Here is a 21,240-nt window from a genome sequence, read left to right as displayed (position 1 = left end):
GCGATAAGTTATGATTTAAACGCAAAGAAACGTATGGATAAGTTTTAATTTATTAGAATGACAAATCTGAAAAGTAATTCTATATTTCTTTGAAAACGTAAGACTATATACGTTTTAGTATCCTTGAAAAAATCTTCCGAATTTTACATTGCACCAGATTGTATACTCTACAATAACTCCTTCCTATTTATAACCAACAGCCACGGTCAAAACTATTTTAGTTTATTTTGTGTCGCGAAATACGCGCGCTTGTTCGGCTCGTGTATAATTTTTTATTCAAAATATCTTAAAATGGCGCCGTATGATTGGCCTATAGATACTGAGAATTATCCTGTTATGCGTATAGTTACACCGCGAAATGTTGAAATGTGTGCAATTTATGGAATGTAAGTATCACGTGCTTGATGGAGATCATACTGTTTTGTTTTCGCTTTTTGAATCCGAACATTAAAACAATACTCGTATACGATAAAAAAGCTTTTTGGTAAGAATAAGAAGTATATATACAATTTCAAAATAGAATTACCGTTTGCAATGTTTGTTTTTATTTTTAACAATGTAAAAAATATCACCACAACATAAATAAAATTTTACAAATTATTTAGTGCAATTAATTTTAAAAATACATATATATTCGAATAAAACACGGATAGAAATACAAAACAAATTAAAGCGTACTTTGCAAATACACACTGACAGATGTCATTTCCTCTTATCAATAGACGTCAATTTGAAAATAAAACCTTCAGAAGTTCAGACTTCAGTTTTAGTTTTCCCTTCAGTCAAAATATACAAACATTTGGTTATGAAAAATTCATTGTGATATTTAGTATTAAAAAATATATATATTTTAATAAAAAATGAGTAAAACGTCTACTGGACCGGCTTCTCAATCCCAAGTTTCGTCCGTACGTAGCGAGTCAACCGCGCGCATTGCAAACTTATCAGATGATGAAGAATATTCGACAAAACCCGAATTTATTTACGGTGGACCGTTTATAAAAGTGGAGAAACCATGTCCATTTTTAAATACGGCTACTCCGATGAACGTTCAACTGCAGGGAACTTTCAAAAAGTATGTATGAAAAATATGCGCATTGTATAAATATTTTATTTTTATTATCAAAGATTAATTATGTACACATTTTATTGATAGATAAATATCGTAAATAATAGCAATATGTAATTAAAACGCTTATAGTCTATGCTATAGATAAACATAGCAATATTGCTGTTCAAAACCTAATTATTAATAAATCATATTTTCAAATAAGTCACTGTCGCGGCTGTCTGTATGTTTGTTTGAATGCGATAAACTCAAAAACTATAAAGCGGTTTTACGTACAGTTTTTCCAACAGATAAGTCAATGCAAAAGATTTGTTCTATAATTCATTAAAATTTTGTGTAAATATATAAATGCTCCTCATTAAGAACCTCATTCAATCTGCAAAGCTGTTATTTATAATAATTAGTCTATGTTATAACATCAGATGGAATTTCAATAATGTAATTACATCATTTATCAAGCAAATCATTTTCTAATATTATAATATAGTTTTCAATTTAGGCACTGAACATATTGCCGATAGTGAAAACATAGAAAAAAATTGTAACAATGTTCTATATAATTAATATTTAAATTATTTAAAATCTTAAACACATATTTGTTATAACCTGTTTTAATGTGATACTTGCAACCCTTTTCTTGGATAGAATAAGACGTAAAAAGAATTTTTTTATAATATATCGTCGACATGCTCCATATTTATTATTAACATTTGTATAAATTTTTGGACTGTCATTAAAACAATGTGAAAAATGCAAATTGTAACCAGTATTAAATTTTAATTAAAATATAATTTAGTTTCTAATTAATCTTTATAAAAATAATAATTATTAAAGTTAATAGACTTTTTAAATATCTTATTAAAAATCTTTAGGTTATCTATAGCCTTGATATAAAAACAAATTTTCTAATTTATTTTTTTTAATTTGCTCAAATGCAAATGTACACAGTTTTTTCCGTCTGTCACTCTTTCACAGTCAAACCACTGAATCAATCAATAAGAATAATAAAATAAGAGATATCTATTAAGAAAAATACGTATGCTGTTTATTCTATTACGCATTTTCGACACTTAATCATAAGCCCGGATAGCTCAGTCGGTAGAGCATTGGACTTTTAATCCAAGGGTCCAGGGTTCAAGTCCCTGTTCGGGCGGCTATATTTTTTTTCAATATTTTTCTTTGTTGTATATTTATTTTTTTAAAACGAATATTAAATGTAAATAATATGTCCGTGTTATCTTATATTTTCAATATTTTTAAGTTATCATTTTTTTAATTAATGTCATTACATTATTAATAGTATCGAAGTTTTATATTATAATACAAAAACAAGCCTAAAAATACACAATACTACACAAGAGCCGCGAAACTCCTTAAAGGATTTCTTTACTTACTACACGCGGCTTCGTTCATTTCTTACAGAGTTTTAATGTAAACTAGAAAAGACTATTATTTTTTTATTTAACTACGTTAAACGTGATTTTTTCTATTCTATTTTAATTCTGTAATTAAATATTTCTAAACGTTTTATGGAATCTTAATTAGAAGACGTTAGTAACCCCTAGGGGTACTAACATTGACGTAACGAATCTCATTAGAATGTGTGGTTCAAATTTAGAATCTTTAACTAGTCCCTAAAATTTGAATTCAGAACATTTTTTTTATGGTATAGCTTGCCGGAACACAACAATACTGTTATTTGGCGGTAGAATAACTGATGAGTGGGTGGTACCTACCCGGATGGGCTTGCATAAAGCCTTACCACCAAGAAATACATAGTGATTAGTCTTATAAGAATGTAGGATATAATAAAGCAATAATTTGTTTTTTTTTTTAATTGTCTTGAAGGTTTTAGTTCGTAGCAAGGCGACAAATTGTACGTACCGCTTTTATTTTTTTATTATAAAACAAGTTTTTACTCGTTCCATTTTGTTCCTCTACTTACACTGCCGTGACGTCAGCTCGGTGTAGTGATTATATCTAATACAAGTTTCCGCTAACATCTTCAAAATGACGCAAGTGCTAGGTACCTTTTATGTATCCCTGACGTTATATACGCTGTAAGCAAAATTAAATGTAAACCATAATAAATATATTTAAGTAAATATTGTATCAAAGCATTTTTAAATCGTCAATATTTCGACTGTAACGCCTCTAAGCAGTGTTCAGCGAGAAGAAAGGCCAATAATCTCGCTTAGTTGCTCTTTTAAATTGTTTAATCAGTCCGGTGTGGGAATCACAGTTTAAAGCCAGGAGTACTTTATCCAAAAAGTATTTATTAAGATTTGTTTTTTTTATTCATATATTTGTTAAATGGTGTATTATGTTTATTGGTATCTTATAATATGCGTATAGTATTACCAAAAATGTTTTCTGTATGTAAGCAAAAAGTTTACAATTTTTGTTTATTTTTCTTTTATTAACAGTATGTATATCAGCTATGGTTTTTCTTGTTGTATGGATAAAATATATCATATTTTCTTAATAATAAGTCATAATGTATTATTTTCAGGAGTTTCGCGTATTACTCGTTGAAGGAACGCTTACCGATTATTTTAACAAAAGTCATCGATTACTTGTCCCGTGAAGGTTCAAAGATCAAGTCCTCAAATAGCGCCGTAAGTTTTGAATTATATGCAATTGACACATGATTTGACGTCCAAGTAATTTCTTTCTAACATACTCTGACTTACTAGAAGTCATATATGATAAATACCTATTTCCCTTGATCACGCCAAAACTCAAGGCCTCACTCTTGGAGGAGGTAGACGTTTGGAGGAGGCCACTGCTGGAGTGAAATGAACAGGCTGATCATGATGACGCCAAAATTTGATAACAATTTACTCACTTAATTCATCTGATTTTTAAAGTTTACTAATGCTTTGTAGAAGTTTTTGTGGAAAGGTAAATTTCGTAAACTGGCTATGTATACCTAATTAGCAGAAATAATTTCGAATAAAGAAACTCAAATGGAACTATGGGCCACTAAAATATAAAAAATTTCACCCTTGAGAAGCTGAAGTCATTGCCAAATACGTTTTTTTATTTCTTTGCAATTTCGGGTAAGGCACACCACTCCACCTGATGGTAAGTGGTAGTAGAGTCCAAACCCGAAACACCAATACAGTCAGGAACTGCACTAGCCTGCACATCATTAAAAGAACTTACCAAAAAAAAACATATTCCAAATTGAATATCAGTAACTTTTTATTCCCCTTTCAGTCTGACGAAGACATCCGCGGTTACATCCAATACATAACGAAACTCAAAAATGATTTAGTCACAAACAAGAAGTACGACCTCTTGACCGTCGATACACCGGAAGCGAGGAAGTGGAACCAGTGGATTTCAAACGCGGAGAATCAATATTACTTCACGAATGTATGGGTATTTTCTGAATGCTACGTGTATAGGAGGCTTAGGGAAGGATGTGAATTGAGGTCAGTATATAATCAAATGAATATATCAATCTGTAACGTCCTGCATTTAGTACTATTGTTTTCGATTTGAAGGGTTAGTGAGCCAGTGTAATTATGGGCAAAAGCACTGATATTGTCTTAGGCTACCTTGGTGGTAGTCTTTTAATCTACTATCTCTGGCTATCAGTGGTTAGAACAATTAAATCTTTAGATTGATTTATTTTAATCCACTGTATTTTTATGTATTTGATTGGTGTTTATAATTCATCTCGTGCTCAGCGATGAAGGAAAACATCACAAGGAACCTGCATTTGTCTAATTTCAATTAAATTCTGCCACATGGCAGCGTCTCTTCGAAGCCTTAGCCCAGCAGTGGTAAATATAAAGGATATTGTTGTGAAAACATCGTGAGGAAACCTGCATGTGACAAATTTCATAGAAATTCTGCCAAATGTGTATTCCACCAACCCGCATTGGAACAGCGTGGTGGAATATGTTGCAAACCTTCTCCTCTAAGGGAGAGGAGGCCTTTAGCCCAGCAGTGGGAATTTACAGGCTGTTGTTGTTGTTGTGTAAAAACTGTTTTATATTTAAAAATTGATTTGATTTGAATTGTGTGACATTTAGATTTTTTTTTGTTCTCTATAGCAAAGGTCTACAAAACTTCGATCCGTTCGATGAGCAAAAGGAACAATCATTTGCGAACAGTTTAGAGCCTATGTGTGTCGTCGCAGACAGACTGATGACAATGTTGCCTCCCAGTGACAAGGACAAGAGGAAGGCTGACTTCATGACGCTGTTGAAGGTAACTTTATGACAACCTTAATTGAGACCAGTTATGTGAGACTATACTGTTCTGCACAAGTCTGTGTGTGTGAACAGGTAACATTACTCCCTCACTCATTTTTTTGGGACTTCAATGAATTCAGGGAATTCGATGGGACAGCGACTCCAACGACGTTGGAAAAGTTGAGTAAATTTTTGGCTATTTGACTGGTTTTTAAATACATTTTATATTTTTCAGTTGAGGTTAAGGAACCCAGTAAAAGTTGACCCATTGATTTTTTTATTTCTCGTACACAATTCATATTTAAATAGTGCGCGAAAACGCTACATTGACAATATGGTGCTGCAATGGGTGGGTGACGTCACTTGCCTGTATTTTAATCTGTGGTACATATAGAAGGTTAACAAGCAAGTGACATCATCATAAGCCCGGTCAATCAGGGCCGATTTGTCACGTGAGAAACGTTTAAAAAACGCATTTTTATTTATGGACACTTTATTTTTCGCATTGTCAAATAGCCTATTACTGTGTTTCTCGTCTAAGAAGCCAAATGCTTATCGCCCCGACCTGGATTTTTTTAATTTACATATAAAATATATACGTTATATATTTTATATTTATTATAAGTATTCCGTGCTGTTTGTTATGTTATTTAAAAGTTTACTGTCAGGAGGCACTAAGCTGTAGGTAACTAGTTCACCAACTGAACTCCTAACACTTTGTCAATCGCCCCAAAAATCTGTAGATTCTGTAAATTCATATTTTACACAGGTAGGCAAGAATCTCGCTACCAAAATTATTCTTCCTCAGAACTGCTCCCAATCTTTCTTCAGGAAAACAACAACACCCCCCAACTCATTGGTATTACTGGAGACGGATGAAAAAGAGGTTGAGCGAATGGTTATGGAACTCCGTACCGATAGTTCCGCGGGCTGGGACGGAATCTCGTGCAAGCTATTGCAATCCGCTAGCAACATACTTCTTCCATCAATTACACACATTTGCAATCTCTCTCTGTCTGCAGGAATTTTCCCAAGAGCCCTAAAAAAGGCCCTAGTTCATCCTATATACAAATCAGGTGACAGAGGCAGCGCCATAAACTATCGCCCTATCTCGGTACTTCCAGCTCTTTCCAAAATCCTGGAAAAAATACTATACAAAAACCTTAACAACTATGTAAACAAATACAAACTTATATCACGAAACCAATATGGGTTTCGAAAGGGGTTTTCCACCGAAGATGCTGTTTCCAACCTACTTAACTGTGTCGTAAACAATATTGACAAAAAAAGGAAGTGCCTAGGCATTTTCCTAGATCTCTCGAAGGCCTTCGACACGATCTCTGTTCCTATCCTCCTATCGAAGTTAGAATCCATTGGGGTACGTGGAATTGCTCTCGATATATTTAAGAGCTTCCTCTCCGACCGATCACAGTGTGTCAAAATAGGAGACTACATTAGTGCTGATGAGTTGATTGAGTTCGGCGTGCCACAAGGAAGTCTGATCAGTCCCCTACTCTTCTCTATCTACGTAAATGAGCTCTGTGAGCTCTCCCATCCATCGGCGCACGTAGTGGTCTACGCCGATGACACGGCAATTGTGACACACGGCCATGATTGGCAGGCGGTAATAGACGTTGCGGAAGCAGTTCTAAGGCAAATAACTTTCTGGCTATCCAAGAACAGTCTTACCTTAAACGTCGACAAAACTAAATTCATAACGTTTACCTCTCGACCCTCTGTGCAACCAGCAGAACACACAATCACAGTCAAAGCACACCAATGTGACACACAAGGCATTAATTGTACATGCCCTGCCTTGACCAGAGTGAAAGGGATAAGATATCTCGGACTGCAACTCGACGCCTGCCTATCGTGGAAAACACACCTTCAAGCCCTTTCATCACGCATACGAAAACTTATATTTGTGTTCAAAAAACTTCGACTATCGGCTCACATTGACACCTTAAATGTAGTTTTTAATGCACTTTGTGGATCAATTGTAGGGTATTGTATTACGGTCTGGGGAGGGACTGCAAAGACAGCAATTCTCAAGGTGGAGCGCGCCCAACGTGCTGTCATCAAGGTTCTCATGGGAAAGCCGTTCCGTTATCCGACTCGTCAATTGTATATGGAGTATAAAACCTTAACAGTGAGGCAGCTTTACATCCTCCGCACAATCATGCGTAAACACGCTGCGCTGTTGCCCCCTGAAATTAGCAGCTCCGCTCCAAGGAGAAGACCAATTCCTGCTTGCGAGAAACTCCACGTTAATACAGCCTTCGCACGACGTCATTTTCCATTCTTGAGCTCTCTACTGTACAACAAGTTACACACAAAACTTAACTTACATAAATTAAACAAGCACCAATGCAAAAACAACACCAAAGAATATCTAATGTCGCTAGACTATCACGAAACAGAAAACCTTATTAAACCAGCATATAAAGGACAACTGGAGTAAAAAACAAAAACTATCAATTTCGCAATTATTCCCAGTCACACACATATTAATTACCTTATTACCATAGCTATCAGGTACAAATACCACACTCAACAATTCAATAAATACACAACACCCCACGAACCCACCCACACAACCTCACCCACACACACATCTCTCCACAACCACTCTCATACATACCTTATCACGCACGAATAGACATACTTCTTACTTCCTACTTTTTACATAATTACCATATTTTACACTTTTTAACAAAATCTTACCGTTGGTCGGGACACAAAAAAATAAATAAAAATAATAATAAATAAAAAAATAAATAAATAAATAAACGAGTATATATATATTATCTGCTATTATAATATGAAACGTGTATTCTACTTTGAAAACATAGTCGATTTAATTAGTTGTAGTGGACGGATGAATGTTCCCCATAACACAGGATTTTCCTAGCATGGGGTCATTAATCTCTTATATTGTGAAATGTTTTTCTAAGTACTCTGTATGTGTCATTTATTTTCTGTACTTCTATTATTGCCAAATAAATATTATTATTATTATTATTATTATTATTATTAGTTATATATTAATCAGATGTTGACATAAGTAGCCATATCTTTCCTTGCTCCACACTAAACTACATCGAATTCGCTTCAGCAATAGACAGAGAGATATACATATAGTATGGTATATATGATAATAAACATAATACGAATTTTCGAACAGTAAAAGAAATGTTGCTTAAACTTTTTTAAACTAAATACATAGACTAATTTAATCTTTTATCTTTCAGATTTGTCTATGGGCCAACAAGTGTGATCTATCGTTGTCTCTGGGCGAGCAGGTGACGCTGGCTGACGGAAGCAGCGCTGTACCAAAGATCATAGATCCGTTTCAAATAGTTAACGACCTTAAGGATAAGGTAATATGGTTCAAATTAGAATATCAATATTAATATAATCTTGACATATTAAAAATAATTAATAATTAATATAGGCTATATATATTTTGAAGAAATGGTCCAGTTGTTAGAGTACGTGAATCTCAAACGGTTATTGTGGGTTCACATTCGGGCAAGCACCACAGATTTCACTTCATTTCTTTTTTTTATGGTATAGGTTGGTACGAGCATATGGGCCACCTGATGGTAAGTGGTTACCATCACCCATAGACAATGACGCTGTAAGAAATATTAACTATTCCTTACATCGTCAATGCGCCACCAACCTTGGGAACTAAGATGTTTATGTCCCTTGTGTCTGTAGTTATATTGGCTCACTCGCCCTTCAAACCGGAACACAACAATACTGAGTACTGTTATTTGGCGGTAGAATAGCTGATGAGTGGGTGGTACCTACCCAGACGGGCTTGCACAAAGCCCTACCACCAAGTAAATTTCTTTGTATTTATAAGTTATCACTGCGGCAAACTCTCTGACCACCAAATCATATTGGAGTAGTGTGCTGATTGTACCACCTACCATTCCATAGAATAGGGTGAGTCGGCATCCCTAGAAGCCATAAAATTATAGATTAATGTTTTTTTTCTTAATTATAGTTACTAGTGGATGACACCCCCAAGATCAGCGATCTAGTGGTAACGAAGGCTGAAGCGATGGCTAAAACAATAGAAGGGGTGAGTAAATAAAAGCTCGTGCAGCTTACATGAATACAATGACGTAACTAGGTTAAGAAGGGCCCCGGTGCATCGAAAAAGAATTGGGCCCTCACCCCCTCTTTCTCAGCCTTTTTTTAACTAATAATTACCCTTTAAACGATCGCCTCCTGGCTATTTCATCTCATATTAAATTGTTTATTTATATAATACATAAGACCAACAAAAAAAAACCCGGTTTCGCCGGTTCTTCTCAGGTCAGGGTATTTTCTTTCCGAACCGGTGGTAGTGTTTCAATTGACCATCAATAAGAAATTGTAATGCTTCTATATTGAATAAAGTTATTTGAGTTGAGTTTGAGTTAAAATTAAAGATACCAAATAAGAAAGTGCGTAGCGTCGTGTTTTTCTAGCTTCAGAAGCTTAAGTTTTACCTCAGAGGGCCCCCTGAACTCCGGGGCCCTGGTACACTGCACCACTTGCCCTACGAAAGCTACGGCCCTGCATGTGTACCTCAAACGTTTCCTAATGAAACGTTGCATAATTAGCTTACGTATTATTAAAACATCCTCTTCATAATTTCAAATAATTTGTAAAAAATACATTTGCAAAAAGCGTGGAGCTAATACTTGTTGACTTCCAGACAGGATTACATACATATATATGTAATTGTAATTAATTAACATGTAATTATTAACTGACATGACTTCTATTTAATGTTGAAAAAGAGTAACTACTGAGTTTCTTGTCGGTTATTCTCGTGAGAATCTACTTTCAGAACCGGTGGTAGCTTCACTTAATATAGTTGTTAAATGACGATTCAAAAGTGCTTGTAAAAGCCTACTTGAATAAAGTATATATTGATTTTGATATACACTTGCATTTCAATAGCAGTTTTCACCGTTCATTATTAAGATTGGACGTCCGTGGTCGAGTAGGTACACCGGTTTTTATGTACACTACTCCGAAGTCCCGCGTTCGATTCCCGGCCTAGTCTAGTAGTTGTCTTGTGTCTGGGTGTTTGTGGTACCGTCGTTACTTCTGATTTTCCATAATACAAGTGCTTCAGCTACTTACATTGGGATCAGAATAATGTATGTGATGTTGTCCAATATTTATTTATTTCATGATATGAAGAATGTCTGTAAACTTAAGTAAAAATATATCGTCAGGGACATTTAAAAATAAATAAAAAATATAATATAAATTGCAGAATACAAATTTAAAAACGAAATGCAGTTGCAATAGGCTGGCAGCTCTCGCCGGCCTGCCGCCCTGCACGCAAGAGGTTTTTGCTCTGCTATAAGTGTTGTCATGTAGATAATAGGCTATTTGACTGGTTTTTAAAATCCATTTTATATTATTTAGTAGAGGTTAAGGAACCCAGTAAAAGTTGATTTTTTTATTTCTAGTACATATTTGCCGAAAAATATCATATTAAAAATCCGTATTTAAATAGCGCGCAAAAACGATACTTGAACAATATGGCGCTGCAATGGGGTCGGTGACGTCTCTTTGCTGTATTTTAATCTGTGGTACATATAGTAGAGAAGCAAGGTTAACGAAAAAGTGACTTCATCATAAGCCCGGCCAATCAGGAGCGTTTTGTGTCACGTGACAAACGTTTGAAAAAATGCATTTTTATTTATTGATTTTTGAATAAATTAAATATTATTTTCAAGTTTCGTTAGTAAATAACCATTTTTAAACTCACAATATACACTGATTACAATAATTTAAAATTTATTTTTTGCATTGTCAAATAGCCTATTTATGTTTCTATAGTTGGCACCAATAGATTTTAGCTTTTTTTTATGATTAGCGCAGTAGATGCAACTTGTAAATGTTTAGCAACGTAGAAACCACTATTGGATTTTTTATTAAGTTTATTTATAGTAGTTAGTTAGTTATTAATAGTAATGTCTTACCTAAAAAATAATAATAAAATATAGAAGGTAAAAATATTCATATATACCCTTTTTATGTAATTATTTTTGTGTAATGTATAGTAATTATAATTATAACTCGTATTCGATTATTAAAATTCTTGCAACATTTTAGTAGCGATAGCATAATAATTACCAGTACAAAAAAATTATAGTTTTCTTCAAATTGTAACAGTGTATTATGTTTGTGTAAATTAGTTATAAGTGATGTGCTTAGTGCGTTGTGTTGTGCAGTGCTGTGAGGAGGCCAAGGCCCCCGAAGAGGGGGCCACGGAGGGGGAGACTCAGCCAGTGCCGTGTCCGGGGAAGCTCACCGTGCCGCCCACTGTCATGTTCGGTGAGGCCCTCAAATATATATTTATATGTGGTTAAAGACATGTATTTCTCAAAAGAAATTACATTTCAATGAGAAAACAAACCAAAATATTACATACTAATTGAGTTTTGAGCGTTTTAGACAGATATTTTTTTTTACATAGTCTTACACAATATGACTAACATATTATACATGATATAGTTTTTTTTTTAAATAATAATAGTTATATAAAACAAAATGTATTTTAATAGTTATTAAAATAATAATGTGGGTAATACATAATATTGTTCTATATTGGTTTTAACGTAATGATTAAGATATATATTAAGATATAACATAAGACATACCCATATTAAACTTTGTTGTGAATGCAGGGCCGGCTTCAAGACATTAATTAATAAAATTATTTGTTACATATTTTTTTAATTTATTTTTATAAATGTTAAAGCTTTTAAGTTCTTTTATTTCTTTTGGTAGTTTGTTATAATATTGTGCTCCTTTAAATAGTATAGTTTTCTTGCCATAGTTGTATATAAATATTTCATTTCAATATGATTAATGGGTGACGGGTTTGTAGGTCCTTCTATGTCTGCGTTCATGTTTTATGAACTTTTTTTGTACAATAGGCTATATGACTGGTTTTTAAACCCAGTAAAAGTTGTGTTTTTTATTTCTAGTACATATTTTCCGAAAAATATCATATTAAAAATTCCATATTTAAATAACGCGCGAAAACGCTACTTGGACAATATGGCGCTGCAATGGGGTCGGTGACGTCACTTTCCTGTATTTTAATCTGTGGTACATATTGTAGAAAAGCAAAGTTTACAAGAAAGTGACTTCATCAAAAGCCCGGCCAATCAGGAGCGTTTTGTGTCACGTGACAAACGTTTGAAAAAATGCATTTAAATTGATGGATTTTTGAATAAGTTAAGTATTATTTTCAAGTTTCGTTAGTGAATAACTATTTTTAAACTCATAATATACACTTGATTACAATAATTCACAATTTATTTTTCGCATTGTCAAATAGCCTATTCAAATTTGAAATTATTTAAACTTTCAAGGTGTGTACCTGAAACTAATATAACTGGAGGCAAAATTAAAGGTTATGCATTCTTAGAGTTTCCGGATTCTGATCAGTGTTTTAAATATATAAATATTATCTATCTATCTTTACTAATTAGTAACTTACTGGAAAACTACTAAACCGATATAAATAAAACATACACCAGAAATTACTGCACGATTCGGAGAAGTTTTTAATATATTTAGTATTTCTTTTACGATTGTATTAACGTTTCAACAGACATACTATATATCATGAAGCATATACATTGTATGTGTTTGGTGTATCTTTAATTAACCTTTAAATAAAGACTATTGTCATGTCAAACGTGAATTGCATGTTTTTTTAATACCCCTGTGTGGGTGCCGGCAGACATTGTGTGCGACAACTCTGGCTACGAGCTATTTGCGGACCTCTGCCTGGCACATTTCCTCGTGTCGCAAAACATCGTCAAAAAGGTAATATATAAAACCATTCGAATTATATTTTGTACTTGGTAGTAGGGCTTTGTGCAAGCCCGCCTGGGTACCACCCACTCATCAGATATTCTACCGCTAGACAACAGTACCCAGTATTGTGTAACTACAGGCACAAGGGACATAACATCTTAGTTCCCAAGGTAGGTGGCGCATTGACCATGTAAGGAATAGTTAATATTTTTTTTCAGGGTCATTGTCTATGGGTGATGGTGACCACTTACCATCAGGTGGCCCATATGCTCGTCCGCTAACCGATTGCATAAAAAAGAATGTTAACGACTCGCCTCTCGCTTTTATTCTATATGTGTGAGTGAGATAGAAACAGAAGTGTGTAACAATTAAGGGCGAATTTCACTTTTGATTTTGATGATGATGATTTGATTTGACCAATGAGGTGCTAGGATTACTGTCAGACGGTACCAAAATTTTGTTAATGTTCTGTATTACCTATGAGATGTCAGATGTTACTAGTCGTATAAGACTACTGCAATGCTCAGCTTTGTTATGTAATTTCGAAGTTTATTTACATCACTTTGAAACGTCTAAAATGTTCAGTGTTTCTTTACTATATTGTGCATATATTACACATATTCGCTGGGTGCGAAGTATTTTTTTTTTTTTTTTTTATGTTATAGGTTGGCGGACGAGTATATTGGCCACCTGATGGAAAGTGGTCACCATCACCCATAGACAATGACACTGTAAGATATATTACCTTACATCGTCAATGGGCCACCAACCTTGGGAACTAAGATGTTATGACCCTTGTGCCTGTAGTTACACTGGCTCACTCACCCTTCAAACCGGAACATAACAATACTGAGTACTGTTATTTGGCGGTAGAATAACTGATGAGTGGGTGGTACCTACCCAGACGGGCTTGCACAAAGCCCTACCACCAAGAAAGTATAAGGTGGGGGAATCACGAAACGATCGCAGCGCGCGTCATGGCCAAAAAAGGAACTTTCTGTGGCGGACGCTGTCACCTTTTACTAGCGAGATTTACGGTTTTAGTAAATAAACATGTGCTTCAATGGTGTTAATCATAGCAACTTCATATTTAATTTCTTTCACATCTTGCACATGTTGAGCTAAAACTAATTGTTTTCCTTTCAATGTTGTTTGTGGTTGGAAAATGATGTCGTGTGTGATTGGTCGGAATCCAGTTTTTTTGATTAATTTGGCCATGTTTACCTGAAAATACATAAAAGGATGGATTATTGAGAGCACAAGCACTCATAAATAATCTGCTATTTACATTAAATGCGTTATTCGATGAAATTTGCTTATTTCTTTACTTACTTCTCATGACGACAGCCATAATGTACAAAGCGAAATCTATTGATTGTGCCATTTTAGACGAAAAATAAAAAAGACTTACCTTATATAGATTTAGAATATTTATTGGAATAAATGTAAATTACAATATTTAATTAAAATTGTTCGTTTGTAAATAACTCGTCGTAATGACAGCCGGGTATTTGACATTTCGGAGGCCACCGTATCTGCAGCCGCTAGTTGGCGCTGTCATCGCGCACCCAGCGAATAAATCTAATATTATAAGTGTGAAAGTAACTGTGTTTGTCGCCCTTTTACTACCAAACAGCTGAACTGAATTTGATGTAATTTGGTATGAAGCAAACTTGAACTCCAAGACAAGACAAAGGCAATTTTTTTGCCTGACACACAACAATCAATCCCAAATACGCAAGCTAACCGGACGAGAACTAGTTTAAAAGTTATTGGTCTGTATGATGTACGATGCCTGTTCCCAGGTTCGATTCCACGTGAAGCGGATACCGTGGTTCGTGTCTGACGTCACGCCTAGGGATTTCAAGTGAGTCGATATATAATAATAAGGAAATCCAACTGATTTATTCCAGTATTATATTTTCAAGTAGACTTCTAAAAGCATTTTTGAATCCTTATGTTATACTATTGAATTAAAGCTACTATACCATATATATGAGTCGAGATGACCCAGAGGTTAGAACGCGAGCATCTTAACCGATGATTGCGGGTTCAAACGTACGCAAGCACAACTGCATTTTCATGTGCTTAATTTGTGTTTGTTTTGTGAAGGAAAACATCGTGAGGTAACCTACATGTGTCAAACTTTAAAGAAATTCTGCCGCATGTGAATCCATCAATCGTAGTGGGATATGATACAAACTTTTTCCTCAAAGGTAGAGGAGGCTTTAGCCCAGCAGTGGGAAATTTATAGGCTGTTATTATATATATTAATATATACCATATTTGATGCACTACAAACAGTTCGATCAATATATATCTATATTTATATCTATATCTAATACTACAACATATCGTTTCATATACACACATATATAACATTAATAATTGTATTATTTATTTTTCAGATACGTTATAAACTCGTGCGGACAAGCGAGCTATAGCCGAGAGGTTCCGGTGGAAAGCAAGCCAGGTGAGGTCACCTGTACTGTATTAGCTGTAAGGTATTATATATATATATATATATATTTACAGATAGACAGATCGTAAATCCATAGTGAATATCATAGATTAATCAAGCACTTGACCAATCATATCGCCTTAATTCAAGGTCAAATGTTGTTTGTTTAGTTTAACTCTTATGATTGGAATAGAGAGTATATCGTATATATATGTGAAACAACATTACTCTGATCCCAATGTAAGTAGCTAAAGCACTTGTGTTATGGAAAATCAGAAGTAATGACACCACAAACACCCAGACCCAAAACAACATAGAAAATTAATGATAATCTACATCGACTCGGCCGGTAATCGAACCCGGGACCTCGGAGTGGCGTGCCCATGAAAACTGGTGTGCGTACCACTCGACCACGGAGGTCGTCAAATATATGTCACCGTAAGATTACAAAATTCGTTAGATTACAATCTGTCTCGTAAGATTGTAAACTGTCGAGATATTGTGACAGTTTACTCAAATTACAAAAAATACACTTCCGATTGTTTATAATATATCAGAAATTCACTTCGATATGTTATAATCTACCGAATAATAATGCGTTAAATTGTAAACAGTATGTTGCAGTTCACCTAATATAATTGTATAAACATACCTTACATATACGTATTTCATGCGATTTGTTATATTGTGTACTTCTATATAGATAACATTATAATACAATACTATGACGCTTAACTATATATTTCCACTTTAATTTTATTTCTAAAAATCCGATAACAGTATCGTCGACGTGCAAAACAGCATTTTTTTCATAAATCCATAGTGAATATCATAGATTAATCAAGCTCTCGACCAATCATATCGCCTCAATTCAAGGTCAAGTGTAGTTTGTTTGGGTTTTCTCTTATGGTCAGAATAGAGTATAACCCTGGTTTTGATAAGAGTTTTCGCCCTGAGACTCTTGCATTTTATTATTTACAACAGACAAACTTCATTATGATATTTTTCTATGAACTAACCTAACCTATAAATCAAAATCAAAATCAAAGTATACTTTATTCAAGTGGGCTTTTACAAGCACTTTTGAATCGTCATTTAACAATTAAGTGAAGCTACCACCGGTATACGGTTGGTTGCCTGGAAGAGATCGCTATGTAAGTAATAAGGGCGCCAAAATTGTACGTCTTTTTTATTCAGTCTGTATCTATGTAAAGTAAAGTGTGTATTTTTTTCATCTTCTAGAAGGGGAGTCAGAAGCGCCGGAGCCAGAAGGGCTCAGAAGCGTGAACTCCAACAACCTGTCGGCGCTCGGCGGCATCTGGCGAAAGCTCGTCGACGACGGCACGTTCGTTGTCATGGTAACTTTATATAATAATATAAAGATATAAAAGTAAGTAAAGTAAAGTAAAGTAACAGCCTGTAAATTTCCCACTGCTGAGATAAGGCCTCCTCTTCCATTAAGGAGAGGGTTTGGAACGTATTCCACCACGCTGTTCCAATGCGGGTTGGTGGAATGCACATGTGACAGAATTTCGATGAAATTAGACACATGCAGGTTTCCTCACGATGTTTTCCTTCACCGCCGAGCATGAGATGAATTATAAACACAATTAAGCACATATATATAGTGGTGCTTGCCTGGATTTGAACCCGCAATCATCGGTTAAGATGCACGCGTTCTAACCACTGGGCCATCTCAGCTCTTATAAAGATATAGATATATATTAAGAATAATATAAAGATTCTATAAGCTCTGCCCCCGGATTTATCCGCAGTTATGTCAGTGAGCAGACAATTGAAATAATTGTGTTTAACTAACATGACTTTGTATTTTTAAATGTTAAAAAAGAGTAACTACTGAGTTTCTTGCCGGTTCTTCTCGGTAGAATCTACTTTCCGAACCGGTGGTAGCTTCACTTAATTGTAAAATGACGATTCAAAAGTGCTTGTAAAAGCCCACTTGAATAAAGTTTACTTTGATTTGATTTGTGAAGGCCTCCAAAAGGCCTCTTCACCCGAAGATGGGTCTAAAATCAATAACAAAGACTAACTTTTATTAACATTTAGATGTAAGTAAAACACTTAAATCCAACAAACTACTAACAAATACCTACATAAGAATTGGAAAATTTAAGGTTATGGAAATAAAGGCTTTATTATTATGTCAGTTTGTAACTGTAAGTCTTATTATGTAAAAATGTTTTTGGTGAATAATCGGTTCAACAGATTCAGATAATTATTACTGACAATAAAACCTTTATTACTTTATTTATTACATTTATTATTATTTATACCAAATAAATTTCATTTCCATTTCATTTATTAATAATATTATATACGACCTCGTCCGGATGGTACTTACACTGGCTCACACACCCTTTAAAGTGGTACCACTGGTACACAGCAATACTAAGTAATGCTGATTGATACCTACTGAGACAGGCCTTCACAAAGTAACGTATCACCAAGTAAATATATTTGAACTAGCGGCCCGTCACAGCCTCATAAGGTTTTCTTACCATCTTGGATTATGTTACTTAAGTTTTAGTAAGGATTCCTTATCCTTTCTTTCTTATTGATAATGTAGCTTTTGAATGGTGAAAGATTTTTTTAAATCGGTTCAGTAGTGTTTGAGCCTATTCATTACAAACAAACAAGTTTTCCTCTTTATAATATTAGTGTAGATTATTAACATAACATAACATGATGTATATTTTTGTCTTTGTGCCAACAACGCGCAACCAATGATATATCTGTGTGTGCAACCAGTGCGACGATTTCTGGACGTCTCCTCACGTGTACAAGGACATGAAGCAATACGACCCTGACCTCTACCGGAAGTTGCAATTCGCGGTCGCCGTCATGTTCAAGGGCGACCTCAACTACAGGAAGTTGTTGGGGGAGAGGAACTGTAACCCAACTCTTGGCTTCGAGAGCGCTCTGCAAGGTCAGTATTGCTTAACATTAACAGCCTGTAAATTTATTCAAAGAGAAGGTTTTGGAGCATATTTCACCATGCTGCTCCAATGCGGTTTGGCGGATACACGTGTGGCCGAATGTCGTTAAAATTAGGCACATGTGTCCTCACGATGTTTTCCTTCACCGCCGAGCACGAGATGAATTATAAACACAACTTAAGCACATGAATGTTCAGTGGTGCTTGCTTGGATTTGAACCCGCAATCATCAGTTAAGATCCACGCTTTCTAACAATTGGGCCACCTCGGCTCATTATTATGTCTTTGTTATTAATAAATTATGATGATATCTTGATGGGTATATATAATTGTAAACGAATAATTTATTTTCACCAAATTATTCAAAACTATTTTTTTTGAGAATTAATCAACACTTTTCCTTATATAAAAAAAGGACTTGAATAAATTAACAAGAAGTTATTTGAAAAATAAAATATTTAAAGGTGTTTTAAAAAAAATCGTACATAATTTTATTAGATGATGTATTTGAGCAATCACAGAGAAGCCCGGATAGCTCAGTCGGTAGAGCATTGGACTTTTAATCCAAGGGTCCAGGGTTCAAGTCCCTGTTCGGGCGGGCCAAACTTTTTTTAAACTTAATAAACTTTTAAAGAATTACTTAAAATTAAAAATTTAGTCAAGTTTAGATATTTCATTTATTTTAGTTAAAAATATATATTTAATTTTTTTTTCATAAAATATATTTATTTGTTTACTTGACATTATTTAAGATATTCCCACTGACGGGCCTCTTCTTGATATAATGTATCTCGAAGGAATTACATTGCCAGTTCCCAGCGCCATTTGGATGTGTTTATTTATTTTATTTATTTATTTAAGGACCACTAGTAGCTTCTACATGTTTTAATGACAAATGTAAAAGAACTATGCGAAAACAGCCAACATGTGAAGCTTTTTAAAGTAGCCACAACAATTACAATATCTGTTTCAAAAATAAATTAACGTTTGTGCCTCACTCTGCAGGGTTCACACCTGCGCCGCTGATAGCAGTGCGGACGGTAAAGGCGGACCTCATCTGCGGCCTGCCCAAGGGCAAGTGGGAGCAACTCAATGGCATCGACGACAAGTGGATGGAGAAGGGAGACTACGGGTGATCTTTTGGTTTTTTTAGTAATATATATAACAGATAAACAATGTTTACATCATCAAATTTGCCATAGAAATAACACAAAACACTTTTTTTTTTTTAAATAAAATAGTTTGTTACCTTTAATAGTTTGTTTTAATATAATTTCTTATACTTTAATGGTCTTAGGAACAATGATATTCTAATAAACAGATATGTTATACCCTAATAAACAACAGAAGAAAGTGTGCCGCGCCGGTGACCGTTTATTTTAAATTTCGTTACAAGTAAAAAGGATAGCTACGTAATTATGATGTATTATAACGTATTACTGTCATAATTATGATGAAAACAAGTAAAAGCAAACGTCCCAATTAGGACGTTTTCTAGTCTTCACTTTTTGCGCGTTAATGACATATCTGTTTACTAGAACATCATTGTCTTAGGAATAAAAGATTAAAATAATAACATTAAATATATGAATATGTTTTGTTCCAGTGTGATCCAGTTGTGCGCGAAGATGGAGCCGCTAAAGGTGTCGGAGCGGCCGTGCGCGCCCGACGGGGAAGTCGGTGAGAGACTTTGATGTATTCATATTGCTTGAGGGAAAATTCCTTGATGGATACATTGAGATTTACTTAGAGGCCGTAAAATAGAAGAATACTATTATAAACAGATTTTTTTTTATGGTATTGGTTGGCGGACGAGCATATGGGCCACCTGATGGTAAGTGGTCACCATCACCCATAGACAATGACGCTGTAAGAAATATTAACTATTCCTTACATCGTCAATGTGCCACCAACCTTGGGAACTAAGATGTTATCTCCCTTGTGCCTGTAGTTACACTGGCTAACTCACCCTTCAAACCGGAATACAACAATACTGAGTACTGTTATTTGGCGGTAGAATAACTGATGAGTGGGTGGTACCTACCCAGACGGGCTTGCACAAAGCCCTACCACCAAGTTTTTTAACACCTATAAAATATATTCAGATTTTAAAACGAATACTCTTGTGCATTAATTTTTCAATAAACAATTTTTGTCACTGGTAACAAAATAACTTAAGGCTTTTTTATTTCTATGTTATTAAAAATATTTTCTACCCTGTCAACATTTCATTTGATTTTAAATTATAATAATAAAAAGCCTTTATTACTCCAAGACATAGGTTACAGTAAAAAAAGTAAATTAAGCTAAATAAATACTACAAACTAAATGTTATGCTAACAAGCTAAATGTGTCATGGCCCCTTTCGGGTATAGGCCTCCTTCATTTTAAATTACTTTATATTTAATTGTAAATATTTTTGTTTTCAGAGGACGTGTAAATCATTTTTCCTAGAAAAAATAATTCCAAGAATTACGCAGATATCATCATTTTTGCTTGCGAAGCACTTTATCTACTTTATTATTATTATACTTGTACATTGTTGAAAATAAAATCTTTTGAAAATTATGCCGTTTTTATTAATATCAATGTAGTCATTATAGAAATGGTAAATACATGACTCGGTAAAATAATATTTTAATTCTAAAATGGTCCATATGACCAGGGCCGTATTTAGGTGAGGGCAACCAGGGCA

The 21,240-nt window shown here is 34.4% G+C and overlaps 1 protein-coding gene and 2 non-coding genes across 3 annotated transcripts; all 3 read left to right on the top strand.

Annotated features, from left to right (window-relative positions):
- The first annotated feature begins 738 nt into the window (after nucleotides 1–738).
- On the top strand, nucleotides 739–21,113 carry LOC124540792 (damage-control phosphatase ARMT1-like). Its single transcript, XM_047118508.1, has 15 exons — nucleotides 739–1,075; nucleotides 3,582–3,687; nucleotides 4,292–4,509; nucleotides 5,137–5,293; nucleotides 8,529–8,657; nucleotides 9,293–9,370; nucleotides 11,547–11,631; nucleotides 13,052–13,137; nucleotides 14,934–14,995; nucleotides 15,537–15,601; nucleotides 16,832–16,947; nucleotides 18,359–18,536; nucleotides 19,551–19,677; nucleotides 20,152–20,225; nucleotides 20,975–21,113. Exons 1-15 carry the CDS (start codon nucleotides 861–863, stop codon nucleotides 20,983–20,985), a joined length of 1,707 nt encoding a protein of 568 aa, XP_046974464.1. The 5' UTR covers nucleotides 739–860; the 3' UTR covers nucleotides 20,986–21,113.
- On the top strand, nucleotides 2,150–2,222 carry Trnak-uuu. Its single transcript has one exon. It is a non-coding gene; the product is annotated as a tRNA-Lys (tRNA).
- Trnak-uuu lies at nucleotides 19,071–19,143 on the top strand. The gene has a single exon. It is a non-coding gene; the product is annotated as a tRNA-Lys (tRNA).
- Nucleotides 21,114–21,240: the final 127 nt, after the last annotated feature.

This window comes from Vanessa cardui, chromosome 26 (assembly GCF_905220365.1).
Source record: "Vanessa cardui chromosome 26, ilVanCard2.1, whole genome shotgun sequence".
Taxonomy (NCBI): Eukaryota; Metazoa; Arthropoda; class Insecta; order Lepidoptera; family Nymphalidae; genus Vanessa; species Vanessa cardui.
The sequence above is the reverse complement of the archived record's forward strand: the minus strand, read 5'-3'. Positions and strand labels throughout refer to the sequence as shown.

What these genes read in the sequence shown, in the direction of transcription:
- LOC124540792 (XM_047118508.1), top strand. Translation starts at nt 861, where the DNA reads ATGAGTAAAACGTCTACTGGACCGGCTTCTCAATCCCAAGTTTCGTCC. An exon ending in TGGCTAAAACAATAGAAGGG is followed by an intron (nt 9,371 to 11,546) that starts GTGAGTAAATAA and finishes GAGGAGGCCAAG; the next exon opens with GCCCCCGAAGAGGGGGCCAC. An exon ending in ATGGAGAAGGGAGACTACGG is followed by an intron (nt 19,678 to 20,151) that starts GTGATCTTTTGG and finishes GTTTTGTTCCAG; the next exon opens with TGTGATCCAGTTGTGCGCGA.